Consider the following 20,435-nt stretch of genomic DNA (forward strand, 5'->3'; position numbering starts at 1 on the left):
GGGTGTCCTGGCCCCAGGGATCCCTACACAATGGGAGGAGGACGGAGTGCTCATTTGCAGGTCGCTGCCATTTCTTACTCTGTCCTTGAGTAACGATCGTATTTAATTTATCAGCATGTCTTGAAAGCGGCAAGCCCCCCTCTGAGTGCTGTGTCCCTGTGGGCCAAGGGTCTTCTTGGACCCACACATCTGGGAGGTGGACGAGCCTGAGAGCTGCCTGGAGCTCCCATGGCAGTAGAAAAAGCTCACTGTTGCCCTCAGGGACAGGAGGGCTGGGGTGAGGCTGCAGAAACCCTGTGGCTGCAGAAAAATGTCAGCAATTCCTGTAATTTCCCGTGGTCTGGATGGTGGGAAGCAGACAGAGATGCCTACGGGATCCTCCTACTGGAGTCAGGATTGCTGTGTCCCCCAGGACACACCCATCACCCAGCCAAGGAGGCTCTCGACCATGTTTTGCAGCCAGGAGGGTCCAAGGGTCACCAGAAGATCCACTAGCAGCACGGACTTGCACTGCTTTTTTTCTCCCAGCATTACTGTTGCAAGCCTGGATATTAAAATCCAGGCAAAATAAAAGAAACAAAGTCCCTGACTGGGAGTGGAAAGTAACTCTGCTCTCCTTTCATAGCTCTGAAGGGGTGCTATGCGAGGACTCGGTGGTGCTGAGAAGCTGCTGGAGACAGGAGGTGTTTGTACCTCCTTTCTCCAAGGGCAGCAAAGGGATTTTGACTGCTGTCTTTTGGCAGGTGTTTAAAAGCAGAGATTGGAAGGGTTTGCTGGAAAAGCTCAGGCTGCAGTGCCTGGAACCCTGGGGTGTTGTGGGCCCTGTGCAGCTCAGGGACAGGAGCAATGGCTGGTCCTGCCTCAGTTCCCCCTTCTGGGAACGACCCAGTTTCAGCTCTGTTGCTTAGAAATACATTGTGGCTAGTGATTTCACCTTCTCCCAGTAAAGGAAGCAGGGGCTTGAGGCTCTCTGCCCTGCTTAAGGGGCAGCATGGCTCTATATGGAACCAAATTATGGGGCAATAAGAGGGGACAGCATCCCCAGCAAAACTTCCTGTGAGAAGGGTTGGGAAAGCTGTTGCGGTGATGCTGCAGCCCCTTCGGCTCCCTCCTCTGCACCAAAGCTGCTTATCCCATGCAGTTTGGCTCCTAATTCACTCTGCAAATCATATCTGGGCAGGAGGGTCTGTATTCCCAGAGCACAGGGGGATAAACAGGTTGTTATCAACTTCCCCCGACTCACCTGGGCTGGCTTGGTGGAGAATGATGGACTGGTTCTTTCTCCCTGCCATTAGCGATATTGGAGTGTCCTCTGCTGGGCACAGTGTGTTGTCCAGTCCCAGGCCTGCACGTCCCTGAAGGCCTCTCTCTCCTTTCTCTGGTGAGCCAAGGGAAAATAAAGAGCAGGACAAACTAGTCGAGGCTAAGGAGAGCAAGGGATACCTGGCTTCTGCTGCTGTTTTGCTTTGGCTGGTAAAGATCTTAAAAAAATTAAATGAAAGCCATGGGATGGGCATTTTGATTCTTCCACCCTTTCTCACAGATAATTTTTTTCACCTACACAAGGTTTTGAGTTTTGGGAAAAAAAAACAAACCGAACAGCTGCAATCAGGACTTTTTTTCTTTCTTTTTTTTTTTTTCTTTTTAATTCTGTTCATCCAATCTGAAATTAAGGGTTTTTTCTATTGTCCATGCAGAAAAAGTCACTGGATCGATCCAGAGCCTCTTCACAGCAGTTTACTTCTCTGTAAGGGCATTTTAAAGTGGTTTTTTTTGCATCAGACAGCTGCTGGAAGCCAGTCCCATGCTCAGAGATGACTGAAACCACTGCTGTTGGTGGTGTGATGGGCACTGCAAGGTCTCACTGGCTCTCGTTTTCCGAGGCACAGGCACGCTGCTGTCACCTGGCTCCAGTCGAGACTGTGGGGACAGCCAGAGCTGTCACTTCATGAACAGGAGGAGCCACAAAAGCTGCATTTTAAACACAAGTCAGCTCTTACGCACCATGGGGACTTTCTGTATGTCCCAAAGCGGAGTTTCATTCTGTTTACCAGGGGCAGGAGGAGGGGAGAGAAAGGTACAGGATGAAAAGCAACAGTCGGCATCAGTTCTGGATGGGTTGCAAGTGGAGTGCATGCCCATGAGAATCAGGCTCTGCGACGGGGACAGGCTGAGGAGGAGAGGGACTGTCTTCTTAAACATAACAGCTATTTCAAACAGCAGTACAAAATAACAGCAGTAACAAAATAACTCATCAGGACACCTGTGCTGCCGTGATCTATGCAGATGCCCCGGGCTGTTCGGAGCCCTAGAATTTAACTAATCATTACAGAATCACAGAATCATCTCGGTTGGAAAAGCCCTTGAAGCTCCTCCAATCCAACCATGACCCTCACACTGACCATTCCCAACTCCACCAGATCCCTCAGCGCTGGCTCAACCCGACTCTTCAACCCCTCCAGAGATGGGCCTCCCCCCCAGCCCTGGGCAGCCCATTCCAACGCCCAACAGCCCCTTCTGGGAAGAAATGCTTCCGAAGAGCCAGTCTGACCCTGCCCTGGTGCAGCTTGAGGCCATTCCCTCTTGTCCTGGAGCTTGTTTCTTGGTTCAAGAGACTCATCCCCCCTCTCTGCACCCTCCTTTCAGGGAGCTGTAGAGGGCGATGAGGTCTCCCCTCAGCCTCCTCTTCTCCAGACTAAACCCCCCCAGTTCCCTCAGCCGCTCCCATCAGACCTGTGCTCCAGACCCTGCACCAGCTCCGTTGCCCTCCTCTGGACACGCTCGAGTCATTCAATGGCCTTTTTGTGGTGAGGGGCCCAAAACTGAACCCAGTCATCGAGGTGTGGCCTCACCAGTGTAATGTTAAATGTTACAGGTTTTTTCTGTCTTGTTCCATCCGCAGTAGTGGGGCCTGTGGCAGCATCAGGATGTAACCTCTCAGCATGGACCAAGTCACCAAGCAGTAAGACAGTAATGCTTGAGAAATGGCCCTTGTGACTGAGGTGGCTTTCACACCATGGGGTACTGAATCTTCCCCTTCTCCAGCTCTCTCTCCATGATGGAGTAAGGGTCCAGCCCTGTATCTCTAAACTCAGAAAACACAAGAGCCATTATTGTTAGTATCAGGGATTTATTTATAGGACTGGGATTTGGGTCTTTCCCTGAACATCACTTGCAGAGTAAATCAGTTGGGTTCTATAAATTTTGCTTACAAAGGTCTTATCACCTAACAGGTAATCTCCAGATACAGCACTCTGCCTGATGGGGAACTTGGGTGAAACAGCAGTGGCTCTACAACCACTTCCCTGCTGAAACCTTAACTTTGTTCATGGTATTGTATACACACATACAAAACCCATTTAAGATGTGCATCTAGCTTGGCTTATGTGACACGTATTGTCAGTGAATAACATTTGCCTCTTCTACAACAACGGCTATACAGGGATTTCAAAGTGCTTGATAAACCTGTCTTAGACCTTGAAGCAAAGTCTTATGAAATCCCTATGTATCTCCATTGCATATAGAAGTAAAAAAAGTCACCATGATTACTCCATACACCAAGATGTGGAAGCCAGGAGCCTTGGACTTCACACTAATATCTTCCCAAGTGACTGAAGCACTGCTCTACAAATTATTTTAACAACTGATTCTTAATTAAAGGCAAAAATCATATCAGTGAAACAATTCCTCCCATGGTGCTAGTTTAAAGGAATGCTATTATTTCTTGACTGAAAGTTGGCAATTGTTTTAGTGAAATGTGAGATGTTCTCTGATCCTTCTGGGCTGGAGCAGAGGCCTTATCTCCTACCACCAGTTTCGTCTGCTAGTGGGACTTTGATTTGGTTGGCTTTTTTGTTCTTCCCTTCTTACAGCAGAGCCTGCGGCAGCAGAACAGGCAGCACTTCAGAGAAATTAAGAGGGAGAGGAGGACCACAGTGAGGAGGAAGGCAATGACATCCAGGGAGTGGTACTGGATCCAGTTCAGGTCATGGGCAGCAGGTCGCAGGTGTGGGGCCCCTTTGTGTCTCATTACAAACTCCACCCAATGCACAGCCAGGTCCAGAGGGTGGATGGGTCTGTCGAGGTGAAGGTCTGAGAGACGCTTGATGTTCTCTTTGTACCTGTCAAGAAATGTTGTTGGGTGTTTTCAATGACTTGTGCTTCTGAGACTGAGTCCCAGAAAAAAAGGGACGCAGTGTCAGTTATCTGATGGCCCACTGGGGGCTTCTCTGGTGGTGTTTCCCCACCACCACCACCCCATGAGAGGGATAATGGCAAAGTTATAGGCCCAGAAAAGTGCAGTTTTCAATAGGAAAAAAAAAAAAAAAAAGGAAAGCTATTAGAATAAATAGAAAAAGCTTAGTTTGAGCTGTCAGCTAAATCTCTGGGGTGAAGGTATCTGGCTGAAATGTGAGACTGGGTGTACAAAAGCTGTCCAGCTTTTCAAGATCAAGATCAAGATGCATTATTATTATTAATAATAATGATGTTATTATTACTGCTGTAAGAACAGTGGTTAAGAAACAATGGCTATAAGGTGCCGTTTCTCAGAAACAGGATGGGAAAGAAGATGCCAAGGACTGAGAAGCCCTACTGACAACACAGAATGGGAGCGGGGAAGAGGAGGGTATGTCTTAAAGCTCCCCTTTGCTGTGATACCTTAAAACACTTTGGGCATGCTTACTGCAATACTATGATATCTAGTGTGGTTCCCTGTACTGCCTCATCTGCATGTTCATCCCGCTCTGTGCTGGAATTGTCCAGACTTGCTGAGCCAGAGCAGCAGCTGACTGTGCTGATACAGCTTCTTATGAGCACTAGGAAGGAGGAAAATGACTGAGAAATTTAGTCTGTAAAATAAATGAGTGATAACAGCTATGTTTAGTAAACCCTGCCAGCTGGGAGGCAATTCCTCCTGATGCACTACAGCCTCTGGACCATACTGAAGCACTGCCACTTGCTGCTGCGCAGACAGCATCTCTGGGCAACCCTCACACAAAGAAAATCAGCCAGGCAGCTGAGCCTTTCAAGTTTTTGAGGCTCCCCACTGATTCATGTCACCACTGATTTGGGGAAGAAAAGCAATTTGCCACATCTCCCTTCACTGACTGCCTTTTTCACCACATTGTCTCAAACCCTCAACATCACTGCCTGGTAAATTTGGCTTTAAGCAGGTGACACATCTTTTGTCAATTTAATTTCTTCCGTTGCACTTATATCTCATCTTCTGTGATACCTGCATCCTCTCCTGTCAACCAGTTCTTGTCACCCTGGATTATAATCCCAGGTAGTGAGGAGGATGGTGTGGCTACAGGGACAGGATGAAGTTAACCCAGGGCAAGCTTCTCAGTGGGGTAACTTTGACATAAGAAGACATATAAGAACAGATTAGTATTCTGTTAAGATGGAAGCTAGAGTGCTGGTGTTACACAACAATAGAAGGAGAAAGGCTGTGCTTCTATTACTAACTTTTTATCATTAATAACTGCTTTCAGGGCAGTGGATATGTCCTTCGAAGTCATTTCGAGTATATTCAGTGTCAGTCCTGCTCCTCGTGACTCCACTCGCTTGGCGTTGTCCATCTGGTCTCCAAATAAAGGCATTAGTACCATCGGCACCGCATTGCATATGCCCTCATAAACACCGTGTGACCCTCCATGGGTAATAAAGGCACGAGTCTTAGGGTGAGCTGTGGAGGAAAGCAAGACCTGCTTAGCTTTTGATTTCTTAAGTCATAGTAACACAGCCCTGGGGAAAAACTTGCACAAAAATGGCACTGGTAGGTATAAATCAAGAACTTTAGACTGTTGTGTGCATCACTGCTTATGGACAGACTTAGGGCTGCAGAGAACAGGACATTACAGGGGATTGAACAAACTTTGAGTTGCAGAGCTCTGCCTTGGTTTGGGGCATCTCTGGAAAGCTTTGGATAATCCTCCAAAGCTTCTCAGATTTTAGGATGAAATCAGAGCCAAGTGAGGTTAAAGAGGATGTTACCATTGCTTACTTTTCTACTCTGTCTTTCATTTGCTGGTTTTGCAAATCTCCCACAGCTGAGCCCTGCTGTCTAGCTAACAAATTCACTCCTGGCAATAGCATGTACAATTTTACCACTTGAAAAGCCCAAGGACCTGTCTGGAAATGCTCACTTGAGGACCTCAAATTTTCTTTTCAGTCCAGTAGACAAAAATGTGACAAAAACCCATGGCTGGGTGCTGAGACTGGCTAGTGAGAGGTAAAGACATCCATCTGTGACAGTAAGGGTAGTCAAGTGTTGGAACACCTTTCAAAACAGAGTTGTGTCATAGTTCAGCAATTCTGAAGTTGCAATAAGTTTCTAGAAAATAAGCTCTGGCTCAAACAGCAAAGGCTGTAAGGGAGTTCTGTGACCCACAGTGACACAGGGAGTCAGCACAGATGGTGCTAATGGGGCCTTACAACAGCAGTATCAGATTAAAAGAAACACACTGGTATCACTCAAGGTATCTCAGACCTACCTAGAAGATCATTCTGTGGCAGCCATTTGACAAGCTTTACATTTTTCGGCAGGTTGGGGGGTGCCTCTCCCGTGTATCGCCACAAAACCTTTCAAAAGAAAACACAATGTCATTTATAAGCAACCAGCCTCTTGCTGCTCCTCAGTGGGTTTGAAAAGCACAACTGAAAACATCCATGGTGCACAGAACCTGCTTCATCGTGCAGAGCAGCTGGAGTGATAGTTTCTTCTGGCATCAAGGAGCAGGTGAAAGAAGAGAGGACCAAGCACACTGGAAGCCAAAGGTAATCATGTACTGTATTTGAAAACAGTCTTGAATTGCTGTGCTGGAAGGGGAAGAGGGAGACCATACCGTTTGAGGGACTGATCCCAAGGCATCTGCGATTTCTGTGGCTTTCTTCATAGGAATCTCAGAGACCATTGAGCCCAGCGAGAAGACAACAATGCCATGTTCTCCAGAGGCATTCACAATAGCTTCAAATTCCTGCCAACACAAAGCACATCCTTAGTCAAAGTCCGTTCCATGTCATATGCTGTAATTTCTGTCACGTTCCCACAAAACTGTCTGGAAAGGCAATAAAATAAACAGTCAACACATCAAAATTATAACTAGGAAAATTAGTTATCTATATGAACATGAGTCCCAAAGGAAAAAAAATGGGTACAGGTGGATGAACAAAGTTATGAAGATGCATGAGTGCAGAATTGAAGCCCAAACCAAGATTCAGTATGAATATGAGAAAAAATTTACTTTACAAACAGTCACGTAGCAAAGCCTGCCTGCTCAAAGAAATCAGTTTCTGTGCAGCAAAAAGATGCTGTACCAATTGAGATCAATTCATCATCACAGTTTTCCTGGCAACCAATCCCCAGGTGAATACATTACGGTTTATTTTCACATTTATTGCAAGTCAGATGCTTTAGAGATGATACTCTTCTTTTCAAACTATGCAGCTGCAAGACAGAATTAAGATTCTGAAAAGTGTTCTGACAGCAGTGTCTCTAATTTCTAATATCTGGATTTATTTGGTCTGGTTTGATAATATTGAACCACTGCCAATTTTTATATGTACTGTTTGTTTGATTTAGATAAAAGGACTCAGAAATCTGTCACTGGAATCCAAGAACAAAAGGATTCTGAAGAAGCATAAAGCCATCTGAAGGCTGGAGCAAAAATTCTGTGTAACAGGAAAATATTTGATAAAGCCGAGGAAGGAAAGACAAAACTGGAGGGAATTCCTGTGGACATCAGAGTTAAATGAGTGGAATAAAATGAACTAAATGTTCCCCTAAGTCTGGCAATTGAAATGTTATCACTAGGGTCTAAGGGGATAACCAAGACTGACCTTCTCTGTTTATGCTCTATTACGTATTTTTGTGACTGATCAGAATGCCATGGCCCTTCTCTTGGACTGGATCCCAAACAGAAGAAGCCACTGGACGTTTGTTGATAGTTGCACACTAAATAGAAGACCTAGTTCTCCTGGGGGCAAACAAGGTGAAACGTAACTGTCATTTCAGGGCTTGGTTCTGTCTTACCAGGTTTCTCTGAAGGCATGCTCTTCATTCAGGTGTCATAGATGTCTGGCTAGGAACTCAGGGCTCAGCTCTGTACAAACTCACAGACACCTAGTTACTGCAAAATCTTCCCCAAATTACAAATGTCCTTTTGGTACAAAATTCTTCAGCAGTTTCTGATGCAGTGGAAGAGATACGGCTATTTTGTGGTGCATTTAGCCCTATCTATTTTCTAGTAAATAGGGCTAGTCACATAAGTTTTACTCTGTTCTTTTAATTATTTTTGTGCCAGCATCTGACTCCCTGCTCAGAAATGCCACTACCATTATGAAACCATTATTTGCAGTCCTGCTTTGGAATAGGTAGGTAGCATAAGAAAGACATGGACCTGCTTGAGCGGGTCCAGAAGAGGCCATGAAGATGCTCAGGGGGCTGGAGCACCTCCCCTGTGAGGACGGGCTGAGAGAGTTGGGGATGTTCAGCTGGAGAAGAGAAGGCTCCAGGGAGACTTTGGAATGGCCTCCCAGTACTGAAAGGGGCTACGGGAAAGGTGAGGAGGGACTCTTGATCAGGGGGTGCAGGGATAGGATGAGGGGTAAGGGATTTAAACTGAAAGAGGGGAGATTTAGATTAGATACAAGGAAAAAATGCTTCCATGTGAGGGTGATGAGAGGTTGCCCAGAAGCTGTGGCTGCCCCCTCCCTGGAAGGGTTCAAGGCCAGTTTGGACAGGGCTTTGGGCAACCTGAGCTAGTAGAAGGTGGGCTGGAACTAGGTGATCTTTAAGGTCCCTTCCAACCTAAACCATTCTGTGATTTTGTGATTTTACTAAAGGCTTTTTAACCAGCAGTTGCTTGTATTGATGGGTGTAACACACAACCTTTATGAAATACCTGCAGTGGTCACTCACTGAAAAATAAGAGAAATCACTAAGAATTAAGAGGATTTCCTAGTGGAAAGTGGCAGATATCCTCTGTTTAGGAAGTCTGGCACGGTACAAGCAAAATACAGTTGCAGTCCAGATCTGGGACAGAGTATTTTACACAAAAGAAGCAGATCTCTTGCCGTTTCACTGAGTGGTGGGAATTTAATTCAGTTCTGTCACTGTCTGGAATTCCTGCAGAAATGATCCTCTGCTCAAAGGCAGAGGACTAGGACAATTTGGCCTGCTGCATTATCCTAGCTTGCACCAAGTCTTGTAAACAGGTGTACAAAAACAAAATTACTGGAAATAGGCAGCCAGAAGATATCTGGGGGAAAAAATGGAAAATCCCAGCTTTGTATGCATATTTGTCTGGGAATCCGGAGTTATCCCAGGAAGTAACGTACTCTTCGATGCACAAGGGATGCAGAAGTGCAAAGTGCTTTCCTAGCCACTTCCACCTTGCTCTTTCCCCTGGTATTATTTGTTACTTCCAGGAGCTCCATCTCCTGGTGAGAGCAAACAGTGCAGCCATAGCAAAACTAGGGAAAAAAAAGGTAACTAACCTGTGATAATGCTTTTTCCTGAGTGCAGCTTATGCCTCCGATCAAGACCATATTAGGCATTAGGGGCCTGGGGTACTCAAACACAAAGTCGTATTTCATGAGCCAAATAGACGTGTGGCTGAACAGCTCAAGCACTGTTGCCTCTTGCTGGAGGAATTCTTTGATCAAACCATCATATGGGGAATAAAGAAAGCTGCAAGCCAGGGAACTGCTCAGGCTAGCTAAGAGATTGCCCACACGCTGGAGGAATGTCATGCGGTCCGTGTAGCGAGTGAAGAACCTAGGAATGTAAGAAGGAGGATTTGGACAGAGGGTAGCGTGGAAGTCTAGGCTGCACGGCAGTCCCCGTATGAGGTACACAGAAGGTAGGGAGAGATGTTCGGCCACTATTTGTCCACATGGAAAAAAAGGATCCATAAAGACAGCATCAAATTTGCTTTCTTCAAGGTATTTGATCAGCTCTTTGTTAGACAGAAGACGTTTGCAGGAATCAAAGAACATGGCTGTAATATTAGCCAATTTTGAGAATTTTTCCAAGAAGGGCTGAAGTGTGAAACTCCTGTGGCCCATCTTTTTTAATTCTGCCTCCACATACTCCTTGGTGTAAGACACAGAGTATGTTTTTATGGTATAATGCTCAGACAAACCTATCCGCAAATTTATCTCTGGTGCAACCACCACAATTTCATGTCCCTTCTGTCTGAGCCGCTCCACAACCGGGCGCATGCTGAGCCAGTGACTGCCATCAATAGGTACAACCAAAAGCTTTCCACCTTCAGAAAATGTCCACAGGAGCAGGAAAACCACTACCCAACAGGCAAGAGAATTAAATCCTGGATTTGAAGAAGCCATTTCCCTTGTGTTGTCAGCAAAGTTTTAAACAGTCGCAAAACTATTGCAGGGGACGAGAAGTGAATCATGGGGTACTTTGCACTTTAATCCTAACTAAGGTTAAGTGTTTAATTTTTAACGGACTGTATGTTTGTGGACAGAAATGAGGGTAATTTTTAACTGTGGGTAATGGTTGGGTTTATCATTTGTGCACATGGTGAAGGGTTTAAGCAACTGGGTGCTGCAAGGTAAAGTTGAATTCTTGAATTAATATTAGAGGATTCAAATGCTTGAGGAAAAGTGTCATGCAATTGGCCATGTATCGCACTGAAAGGCTGAACACAGTTATGAATGGGAGGTTCAACACCTCACCAAGCAATCACTATCTTATTAACATCCAGTTAATGATGAACTCTCTGCCTTGAGTCTGCTCAGCTGATTGGACACAAAACTTGGAACAAAATCTGACATTTGGATTACCTTGTGCTCTCAGAGCCTAAACAAGAAGCAATGACTGTGAATCAACAGCGAGTTGATAAAGTTTATCTTCAGATTTGTTTCTATATCATCACAGTTATCAAAGAGAAAGCCCTGAGTCTACAGTAGTAAATGTGATGTAAGCTTAGTGATAACTTCTGCTGTTGCAACACCATGGTGGTCTGAAAAACAGAATAAACTGACACCTGCACTATTTGCATTGCCCACTAGGCAGATTCAAGCTAGGGAGGGTGGGTAGTTAGTTACAAACCTGAAGATTTCTTTTTTCTAATCATCTTCTTATATGCTATCTTACATTACTTCTTACACAAATTCAGAGACAAAAGATCTCCCTCTACCATCTTTGATTGCATACCCCTGGTTTTGGGGTATTCATCTGCATTATCAGTCTTTATGGCACACTATAAGTGCCTGGGTATATATAGTTAGTTCCACATTTCTATTTTCCATCCAAGTCTCCTGCAATTAATCAGTATTTTATAAATATTAGGGATATTACATTGTATGACCTAGAATTATTTTGTTGTTTATCTAGCTACAGCATATGTGCCATGACTGTCTAATATTATGGTGATATGCTTGCAACAAGCTAAGCTACACCTAGGCAGTTACATAGCTTAGACAACTTCACCTAAGGTCTTCCAGGGAGAAGCCCTTCAGCTGCTTGGAGTGCAAGTCTTGTGATAATCTCTAAGAGCCTGAGATTCCTACTTTCCCAATCATTCCATCCCATATTGCCTCAAGCACAAATACTACTATAGGAAGCACTTTAAAAAGCAGATCTTAAATAATTGTTAAACAATGACAAACCTTTGATAATGGCTTCTTCTGCTCACAGTTGATGCCTCCAATATAGACCATATTTGGCATTATTGGGCGTGGATACTCAAAAACAAAGTCGTATCTCATCAGCCAAATTGATGCTTTGCTAAATAGTTCCAGTACTGTTACTTCTCTGTGAAGAAACTCAGAAGCTAACTTCTCGTATTTTAAATAAAACAGATAGCAAAGCAAAGGCTCTGAAAACCCAACCAGGAGGTTCTTCACACGGTCCATAAATGTCATGTGATCTGAAATGGATGTGAGAGTCCTCGGCACATAAGAAAAAGGACTGGGACACTGGGTAGCTTTGTAGTCTAAGGTACATGGAAGACCACGCATGAAGTACACTGAAGGGAGAGAGAGATATTCAGCAACAATTGGTCCACAGGGCAACACAGGATCCATCATAATGGCATCAAATTTGCTGTCCTGGAGGTACTTCATTAGTTCTTTGTCATGTAAGAGATGCCGACAGGCAGAAGAGAACATGCTGGTCAATTCTGATATATTGCTGAGTAAAACTGTAATTTTTTCTACAAAGGGAGGGTTATCAAAACTTTTTTCACCAATGGACTGGTAGTACCTATCCAAAAACTCCTGTGTGTAAGGCACAGAGTATGTTTTGATGGTGAAAGATTGTGAGCCTTTCATGAGCAAAGTGGCATCGGGAATCACTGCAATGATTTCATGCCCCCTTTCCCAGAGTTTCTCCAGAACCACACGCATGCTCAGCCAGTGACTTCCATCCTGAGGCAAGACCAAGAGCTTCCCACTTTCTGCAAAACTCCAGAAAAAAGAAAAAGGACAAACCCAGGATACATCTGGTACCTCCACATAATTGTCATGGGGCTGTAAGCAGGAAGAGAAATTAACTGTTCCTCCGTATTTCTTCCAAGCAGCATATGAAAGCAATAAAGAGTTGTACCTCATTTATAACTTGATGGTCTTTAATCTTTACCTCTGCAAAGGTAACCTCTAGACTAAGACAGGTTGTTGGAGTTCAAAGATCATGTTTTAAACAGTGATAAAAGCACAGATAAGAGTGCTATCAAGGGATCTAAAGCAATAAGCATTTCCATGCATTTAAGTTATCTTGAATGATTCAGAGCAATTAGCAGGGGTTTTGATTAGCAGAGGTAGCAGTTGTTTGCAGAGGGATTTTTCTGGGTTATGGTTGTCTGCACTTGACTGTCCTGTGCCAGATTCGAGTCAGGAATCAAGTTTTATGGCCACTGAACTTCTCCAGAGAGCTTGTAATACAAGAAGCGCATTGAACTATTGACATGAAAGACATAAACCTCCAACTTTCTCTCTTATGCCTTTGCCCAGAAAGGTACCTGAAGCTCACACAGGACATTTCTACATGGTAAGCAGGAGCTGGCACGCCAAGCAGTGGTGTCACCAAAGTTTGGGTAACATATTAACCAAACACCTTTTTATGTAAACAGTGATGCAGCAGAATACACAGCTCCTGCTCAAGAGGGGCTGTAACAGTTCATAGGTGAGTGGCTTGAGGCCAAATGTCCTTTTTAAATCAGTGATGCAGCAGAATATGCAGTCCTTGCTCAAGAGGGGCCATAAGAGTTCATAGGTGAGAGGCTATAGGTGAAACGTTTTTGAAAGAACGTAGTAAGGGTTGACTGTTGTATGAGCCAAGAGAAGGCCACACTTGCGTGCTATGCTTACCAGAAGAAGGGGAGAACAGTTTCTGAGCTGCTTCTGGGTGTTCTGTAACAAGATTTTTAAGGCAAAAAAAGCCCAAAACCATGTTGGCAGTCCTGTTCTCTATAACACTTGACCACAGCTACTTGATGGGTAACAATGATGATGGAGCCAGACTTTTCCAGGTAGCAGTAAATAGCATAATCAGGGCCACAAATGGTAGTCTGAGAGATATGGACTGAACATTTGGAAAAAACTTTTTACCTCTGAGGTTTTGAAGGTTTGCCTGTCTAACATGGCTGACATGATCTGACATGGAAGACAGTCCTGCTCCAAGGGCTTGTTTAGATATCCAAATCAGGTTGATCTGAATGGGATTTAAGTGCCTAATTATTTTTGAGAACTGGGTTGAAGCTGCAGCAAATGATGCAATGGAAACCCAGAGAGTAGACAGATGAATGAAATAGGCAACTATAAACAAACTAACGTCCTTAGATAGAGAGAACATGCAACAGCACATGAAAATGTTCAAGATAAACTTAGAAAAGCAGGTATCTGCAGTTTGTGTTTAAAAAAAGTGCCTGACCAAGCCGATATCATCTACCATTATGGCAGATTTCCATTTCATGGATAAGGAAAGGTGGATGCCAAAAGTTTGCAAGTTTACAAAAGTAAAACAAGCTATAGGACTGCTAGCTAAACAAGAGCAATTGCTGTCTGGAGAAGAGAGACTGTTTTAGACCCCCCCCTCAACCAAGCACACCTCACCAGAGAGAGCTCTGAACAGTTTCTTCATGCTTTGTAGCAGCCTGGAAAGGTTGTCCTGGAGCAGGTAGGAGTGATGGTTCATGAAATTGCTACCTTTGCTGAAGATACCTGTGTGTGATAAGCACATTCCAAGGCTAATACTAAGCATTTCCTACAAAGTTTATTTTGATAGAAGGTTCTCCATGTAAAATGTTAAAAAAAAAACCAAAACCAAAACTGATTCTCATAAGCCAGCAAGAAGGACTGTAATGTCTAAGGAACCTGCATTAAAGAGGAAGGAGTTTCAGACCCATACAGTCCCATTCTGCAGCCTGTTTAAGCAAAACTTTCTCTCTAGACAATAGTCAGATGATGTTAAAAGCTAAAGGAGGTGGACAGAAGGCATGTGCCAGAGAGTTAGCAGCAGTACCTATGTGTGCATTTTCACGTTTTCCTGATAGAGGAAAAGATCTCACATAACAAGATACAGCATTACATATGCCCTAAGGTGGCAGTATACACTCAGGTAGTTAACCCGGAGTTGCAGACATACTGTTACCCAATGCAAACATATAACAGGCCCTCAAATCTCATATTTGATATATAAAGTCTAACGCATGTTCCTAAGAGTTTAAAAGTTGTGTCACTGGATTTTGAGCAACACACAAACACCCTTTCATCTGTATATGAGTCCAGAGACTGAAGTCCACAAGTTTCAGTCCATTCCAAAGGCAAGAGTGAAAAGAGATATCTATCAGGAGAAAGTAAAGCCAAAGTACAGAGCTGAGTGCGAAGGTTGCATGCTGGAAATGGTACAGTGAATATCCCCAGTTAGGGGAATACATGATTACCTCTTTTGTAAGTCTACAAATTCTGGCAGTCAGAAAATACCTCTTCTTAGCCCCCCAAATCCTTTTTAAATTCATAGGTTTTGTCTAGAAAAAAAAATCTGGTGCTGAAAGGCAGATTTTATATATATATTTTTTGTGAATGGTGTGAAAAAGTACTCCCTTTTGTTTGCTTTAAGCTTGCTGCTGCCTCATTTCAGCGTTAGTCATAGGTCAAGTATTAGAAGAAACTGCATATTGCTTCCCCTTTCACCTTCACTACACTTTCCAGGATTTTATAGACCTCTATCACAGTTCCTCTGTCATAGTTCTTTTCATAGGTTTAGCTATATGGTTTATTCCATCTCAGCTTTTCTAGACTGAGTGCCATGTTTGAAACCTCTTAAAAATGCTTCATTTTTACTACATGAGATTCAACTTTTTCTGAAAAATAAGCCCTGTTTCACTGTTTTGAAAAGTCAGTATCTGAAAAACTTACTTAACAGGAGTAGTTATTTCTAAAAATAGAAGCTATGGTGTTACTCTGTAAACCAAAAAATATATTTAAATATACATTTTTTTAAAATCTGAAATCCAAAATTAATTTTATAAGAATACAGTAACTTAACTCATACTTTATTATTATGATGCCAGTTGATACTTTAAATGAGGAGCATCACTGTCCTGGGATATGCAAGAAAAATGCCACAAGCTGGAGAAATGGGCCAACAGGAGCATCATGAAGGTCTGCAAAGGCAGAAGCAAAGTTCTGCTGCTGGGATGGGATAACCCCATGGCACAGGACAGTCTGTGCTCCAGCCGAACAGTTCAGACAGCAGCTCTGCAGACAATGACCCAGGGTCCTTGTGGACAAAAAGCTGAGTATGAGTCAGCAGCGTGCCCTTGCAGCCACAGAGGCAATAGCATCCTGCGCTATAGGAGTAAGAGTGCAGCCAGCAGATTGAGAGAGGTGATCCTTCTCGGTTCAGCACTTGGGAGACATCTGAAGACAAGTACACAGTTTGGGGCTCTCCAGTACAAGACAGACATTGATGTGCTGGAGCTCCAACAAAAGCCAAGATGTGGTTAGGAGTTGGGGAGCATGATGCACAAAAAAAGGGGCTGAGAAAGATGAGCTTGGTCAGGATTCAGAAGAAAAGGCTAACAGGAGATCTTATCGCTGTCTTTAACTACCTTGATGGAAGGACATAAAGAAGACAAAACTGTACTCTTCCAAGAGACTGACAGTGAGAGGACAAGAGGCAACAGACACAAGCCGCACATGGGAAATTCAAATTGGAGATAACAATACATTGGATACAATAGAATGTTTTCGCTATAAGGGTCATAGGAGATATTTGAAACTTGACAAAACATAGAATGGAACAGCCCGAACTAACTGGACCTGCTTTGACTAGCAAGATGGCTAAGAGGCCTGCAAATGACCTTCCAACCTCAGTATTTTGAAGTCTATGACAATTCAAAACATAGAGGATCCTTCTTTAAAGAAATAAAGACAGGAATGTAGAGGAAATCAATAGCGATAAGGCAGACCACAGGACAAGCAAAGATCTCCTCAAATGAAAGTCTGCCTTGCACCACATCAACAGTCCTGAGCAAAGAGGCCTTGAGCGTCCTGCTCAAATGTCAAAACTGGCTTTGAGCAGAGTCACATAACCAATGGGAAGTTTCCCAGAGCTAAATTCATTCACAACACTTTCTCCACTTCTATACTGTGATACTTGGATGCTTTCACTGACAGGAGTACTGACACCTCTTTCCAAAGCAAAAGCAGGGTGAAATCCTTTTACCCACAGAAAGACATTTCTAACAAAACCTGTGTTACAACATTTCAGAGTATGTAAAAGCCTGCAAGAATGACAAAAAAAAGAGAGTATGACCCACCTGAGTTAGCTTCTTGTGAGCACAGTTTACTCCACTAACCATAATCATGTTGGGCATCAATGGTCTCGGGTAGTGTAAAATAAAATCTAGTTTTACAAGCCAAATGGAAGCCTGGCGTAAGAGATCCTGCACAGTCATGTCTCGCTGGAGAAACTCAGAAGCCAGTTTTGCATATGGTTGAAAGACAAAATCACAGAGAAAATAATTTGGGATGTCAAAGATTAGATTCTTCACCCGCTGGAAAAAGTTCATGTGGTCTGTAAGGTCTGTAAATGCCCTGGGTACATAAGAAGAGGGATTGGGACACTGAGTGGCTTCAAATTCCAAACCACATGGCATTTGCTGCAAAAAAACCACGGAAGGGACTGAAAGATGTTCAGCCAGTATCTGCCCGCAGGGTAGTATTGGATCTGTAAAGACAGCATCAAACTTACTCTCCTCAAGATATCTGACAAGCTCTTTGTTGTACAGTAAGTGTGCACAGGTAGACAAGTACATGGCAGAAATATTTTTCACTCTTTCATATGTTTTAAGAAATCTTTCCAGAAAAGGTCCTTCTTCAAATACATCCTGGCTAGTTCTCCAGAAAGCATGATGCACCTCTTCCTGTGTGTAAGGGATGGGGTACATTTTCATAACAAAATTCTTTGTTGGCTTTATGTGCAAACTGACTTCAGGTGCAACAACGACTATTTCATGTCCCTTCTGCCTGAGAACGTCCAACACTTCCCGCATGCTGAGCCAGTGACTCCCATCCACCGGCACCACCAGCAGCTTCCCACCAGCAGCCACACTGAGCACAGACAGGAGCAGAACCAGTGTTGTCGTGACTTGCGGATGAGCACTAAACACCGGAGCCATTTCTGCTGAAATCTGGTGAGTGCCGCCGAGAGACAAAACCACTGGTGGCACTGAAGCAACAGCTCCAGCTCTGTGCTTTTAAGCAATCTGTGCTACCACGTAACTTTTGATCCTTGGAGCTATTTGCTGTGTGGTGAATGTATAATCATTCATTTGATAAAAGGCTGGATACCAAGTACTAAGTTCATCTAACTTCACATGCTGGTGGTGTGTGGTGGATGCACCTGATAAGCCTCGACTGTTTCAATCAGAGGAACAGTAAAGAGTGTCCCAGGAAGGAGGCAGAGGTGGTTCTGGGTGGGACTGCATTTCAGATAGTCTCCCTCTGGCTGAACCTTTTGCAAGTGCAGGAGATTGTGTCACATCTATATCTCCATTCAGCCAATCTTAGGCTGCTCCCTTCCCCCAGGCAAAACCTGCCCCCTCCCACCTGCCTCTAGGAGGCTTATGGCCCCATAGCAGATATGGAAGAGCTGTTTGATACTGTTTCTGGAGTGAGAAGACTGATGAAGATGGAAGTGTGGCAAAAATTATATGTTAAGCATCAGTGAAATGCTACAAGTTCCTGCAAAGGCAGGAATCAATGAGGATTTTGATTAAGTTCCCCCATGTGATGTGTGACAGCCTGAAGAGCTGCACTGAGAATAAACCCTTGAGGCTGGTGCAGAAGTTGTGCTCTTTTGTTTTACAATGACTATGCCCACCCGCAGCATGAAAGCTTGTGGAGTTGGAGGATAGAGCTGTTCCCTCCTCAGCCTGTTAAGACTTTGAGAATGAATTTTCCTCTGAGACCTCCTAGATGGGAAAGATCCATCAATGTCTTATTTTTGAACTAGTGCTGAGTCCAAGTCCTTCCTTTTCTCCCTGATGTTTAGTCAGAGACCTGTTATTGCAGATACAGGCCCAGCTATTTCACATCACTTCTTCCTTCACTCATCTACAAGCACACAGAACCACTGACTCCTACCTAGCAGCACCATCAATCAGATCCTGCTATGGGACAAGGAGCCTCAAAGAGAATCAGGAATAGGCCCTGCAGTGACTTGAGATTAGGGAGGAAAGTAGCACCTTCTCAACCAAATTGTGCTGAGGGATGCATAGATTAGCTCTTGTCAGTTCTTACTGTCAAGAAGTTAAGAGCATTTATATTACAGTGACATAGCAGTGCTGATGCTTCCACTGAAGAGCATTACTGGCCTAGGATATGCAAAAATGTAACATTTTCTCAGCCAAATAGAGGTATGACTGAAAAGCTGTGCATTGCCAAATCTGATAGAATTCATAAGATACACTGCTAACCTGTGACTACATCTATCTGCAAATCAAGCATTCTGTTTATTGATGACACCTTTAAAGTAATGCATTTTTTAAGGTCTACCATATTCCAAACCACAGAAAAACCTGCTTAAAGGAAAAAAAAAAATGCTGAGGAATATGAGGAAATTCTGCAGGGATTGATCCATAAGGCAGAACAAAAGATCAGTAAAGGACTTCTCAAATGAATCTTTCTCTTGCAGAAGATGTTATCAAAAAGGCCCTGAGAAACCTGGTGCAATGGCAAACTTGCCCTGGTTCTGGGGCACATGCCCTCTTGAAGGCCCTTCTGGTATGAACTATTTGGTGTCTAATAAACCAATAAACCTCTTCATGTGCTGCCAACCCTTGTCCAGAGTAGACACTATCAAATGCACCTTAACTAACGGCCTAAAATTGCACATTCAGGTCTCCCTGCACCCTGAGATGTTACTGATGCTTTGCTCACTGGTGTCTGATGGTATTCTCATGAGAAAATTGTTCTCTGGTAGAAGATCAAGCATTTCATGCCTCTTCAGGATGAGCAGCTCCACTGTCTGACTCATGCTGGGCCATTCCATCCACCGGGCTTTGTAACAGGCTTCTCCATCCTTAGGGATGCTGAAGGAGTTCTGGTTCAACTGGGTCCCAAGGCTGAGAGAAAAAACCTTCTCATCCATACCAGCGAAAACCAAGAATTTGCCATTAAAGCTACAGAAAACCTGATTTTTCTAATAGTACTTGGCAGTGAAAGCTTCCTAGTTCTAACAAAGATGTTTGCTAAAGCTCAGACACTCATCAGCTCAAGCAAGAGCAAAATGCATTGTAAAAGTTAATGAGGATGCCACAGCTGAGAGCTAGCAGGTTCTGTCAAGGTGCTATAAACCCGAAAATGGAATCAAATGCCAGCAAAGAACTTGCAGCTTAAATCCCAGAAACTAGCTTTAGGTCCATGGGCAAGTCACACAAAGCAGAAACACAGTATGAGGAGCAAGAGTCCACAAGATCAGTGAGAAGAGGAGGAGAAGGTTCACAAAGCAAATGTTGCCATCAAGACTTGTTGCTGAAGCAAGTCAAGAGAAGAATCTGCTGTAGGAAATTGGTTGTTCTCCTACCAGCAGACAGTGAAAGAAGGCCCACAAGCAAGAGTTATCTTATAAGTAAAAGCAAATGTGAAAGAGTAAACTCCAAGTTTCAAACGTGACTATAAAAACTGCTCTCATGGATATTAAAATATATTATGTCCTTCCCACCATTTTTTGTTACTCCTAGAAATCTGTGCTACCACAAAAATTTTGATCCTTGGAGCTATTTGATCTGTGGTAAATATATAATCATTCATTTAATAAAAGGCTGGATACCAAGCACTGGATTTCAGCAATCTACATGGGCAGTTGGTAAATGCTCTGGATGCTCCAGATAAACCCCACCTGTTTCTATCAGAAAAGATCTGGCAGCTCTATTGCCTTTGAGAAGGATCTCCTAAGC

At 43.8% G+C, this 20,435-nt stretch overlaps 1 protein-coding gene across 1 annotated transcript in view; it reads right to left on the reverse strand.

The window, feature by feature from the left end:
* Positions 1 to 3,724: 3,724 nt before the first annotated feature.
* The window catches only part of LOC113482056 (UDP-glucuronosyltransferase 1-7C-like), a 29,921-nt gene continuing 13,210 nt past the window's right edge, over positions 3,725 to 20,435 (reverse strand). The window contains exons 2-5 of the mRNA XM_026852349.1: positions 6,849 to 6,980; positions 6,498 to 6,585; positions 5,470 to 5,689; positions 3,725 to 4,121 (exon numbers count right to left, since the gene is read on the reverse strand). Of these exons, the coding sequence (XP_026708150.1) occupies positions 3,824 to 4,121; positions 5,470 to 5,689; positions 6,498 to 6,585; positions 6,849 to 6,980 (738 nt within the window). The 3' untranslated portion in view covers positions 3,725 to 3,823. The remainder of the gene's footprint in view (positions 4,122 to 5,469; positions 5,690 to 6,497; positions 6,586 to 6,848; positions 6,981 to 20,435) is intronic.

Source organism: Athene cunicularia (genome assembly GCF_003259725.1).
Source record: "Athene cunicularia isolate RWA chromosome 7 unlocalized genomic scaffold, athCun1 chr7_part1, whole genome shotgun sequence".
Classification (NCBI taxonomy): domain Eukaryota; kingdom Metazoa; phylum Chordata; class Aves; order Strigiformes; family Strigidae; genus Athene; species Athene cunicularia.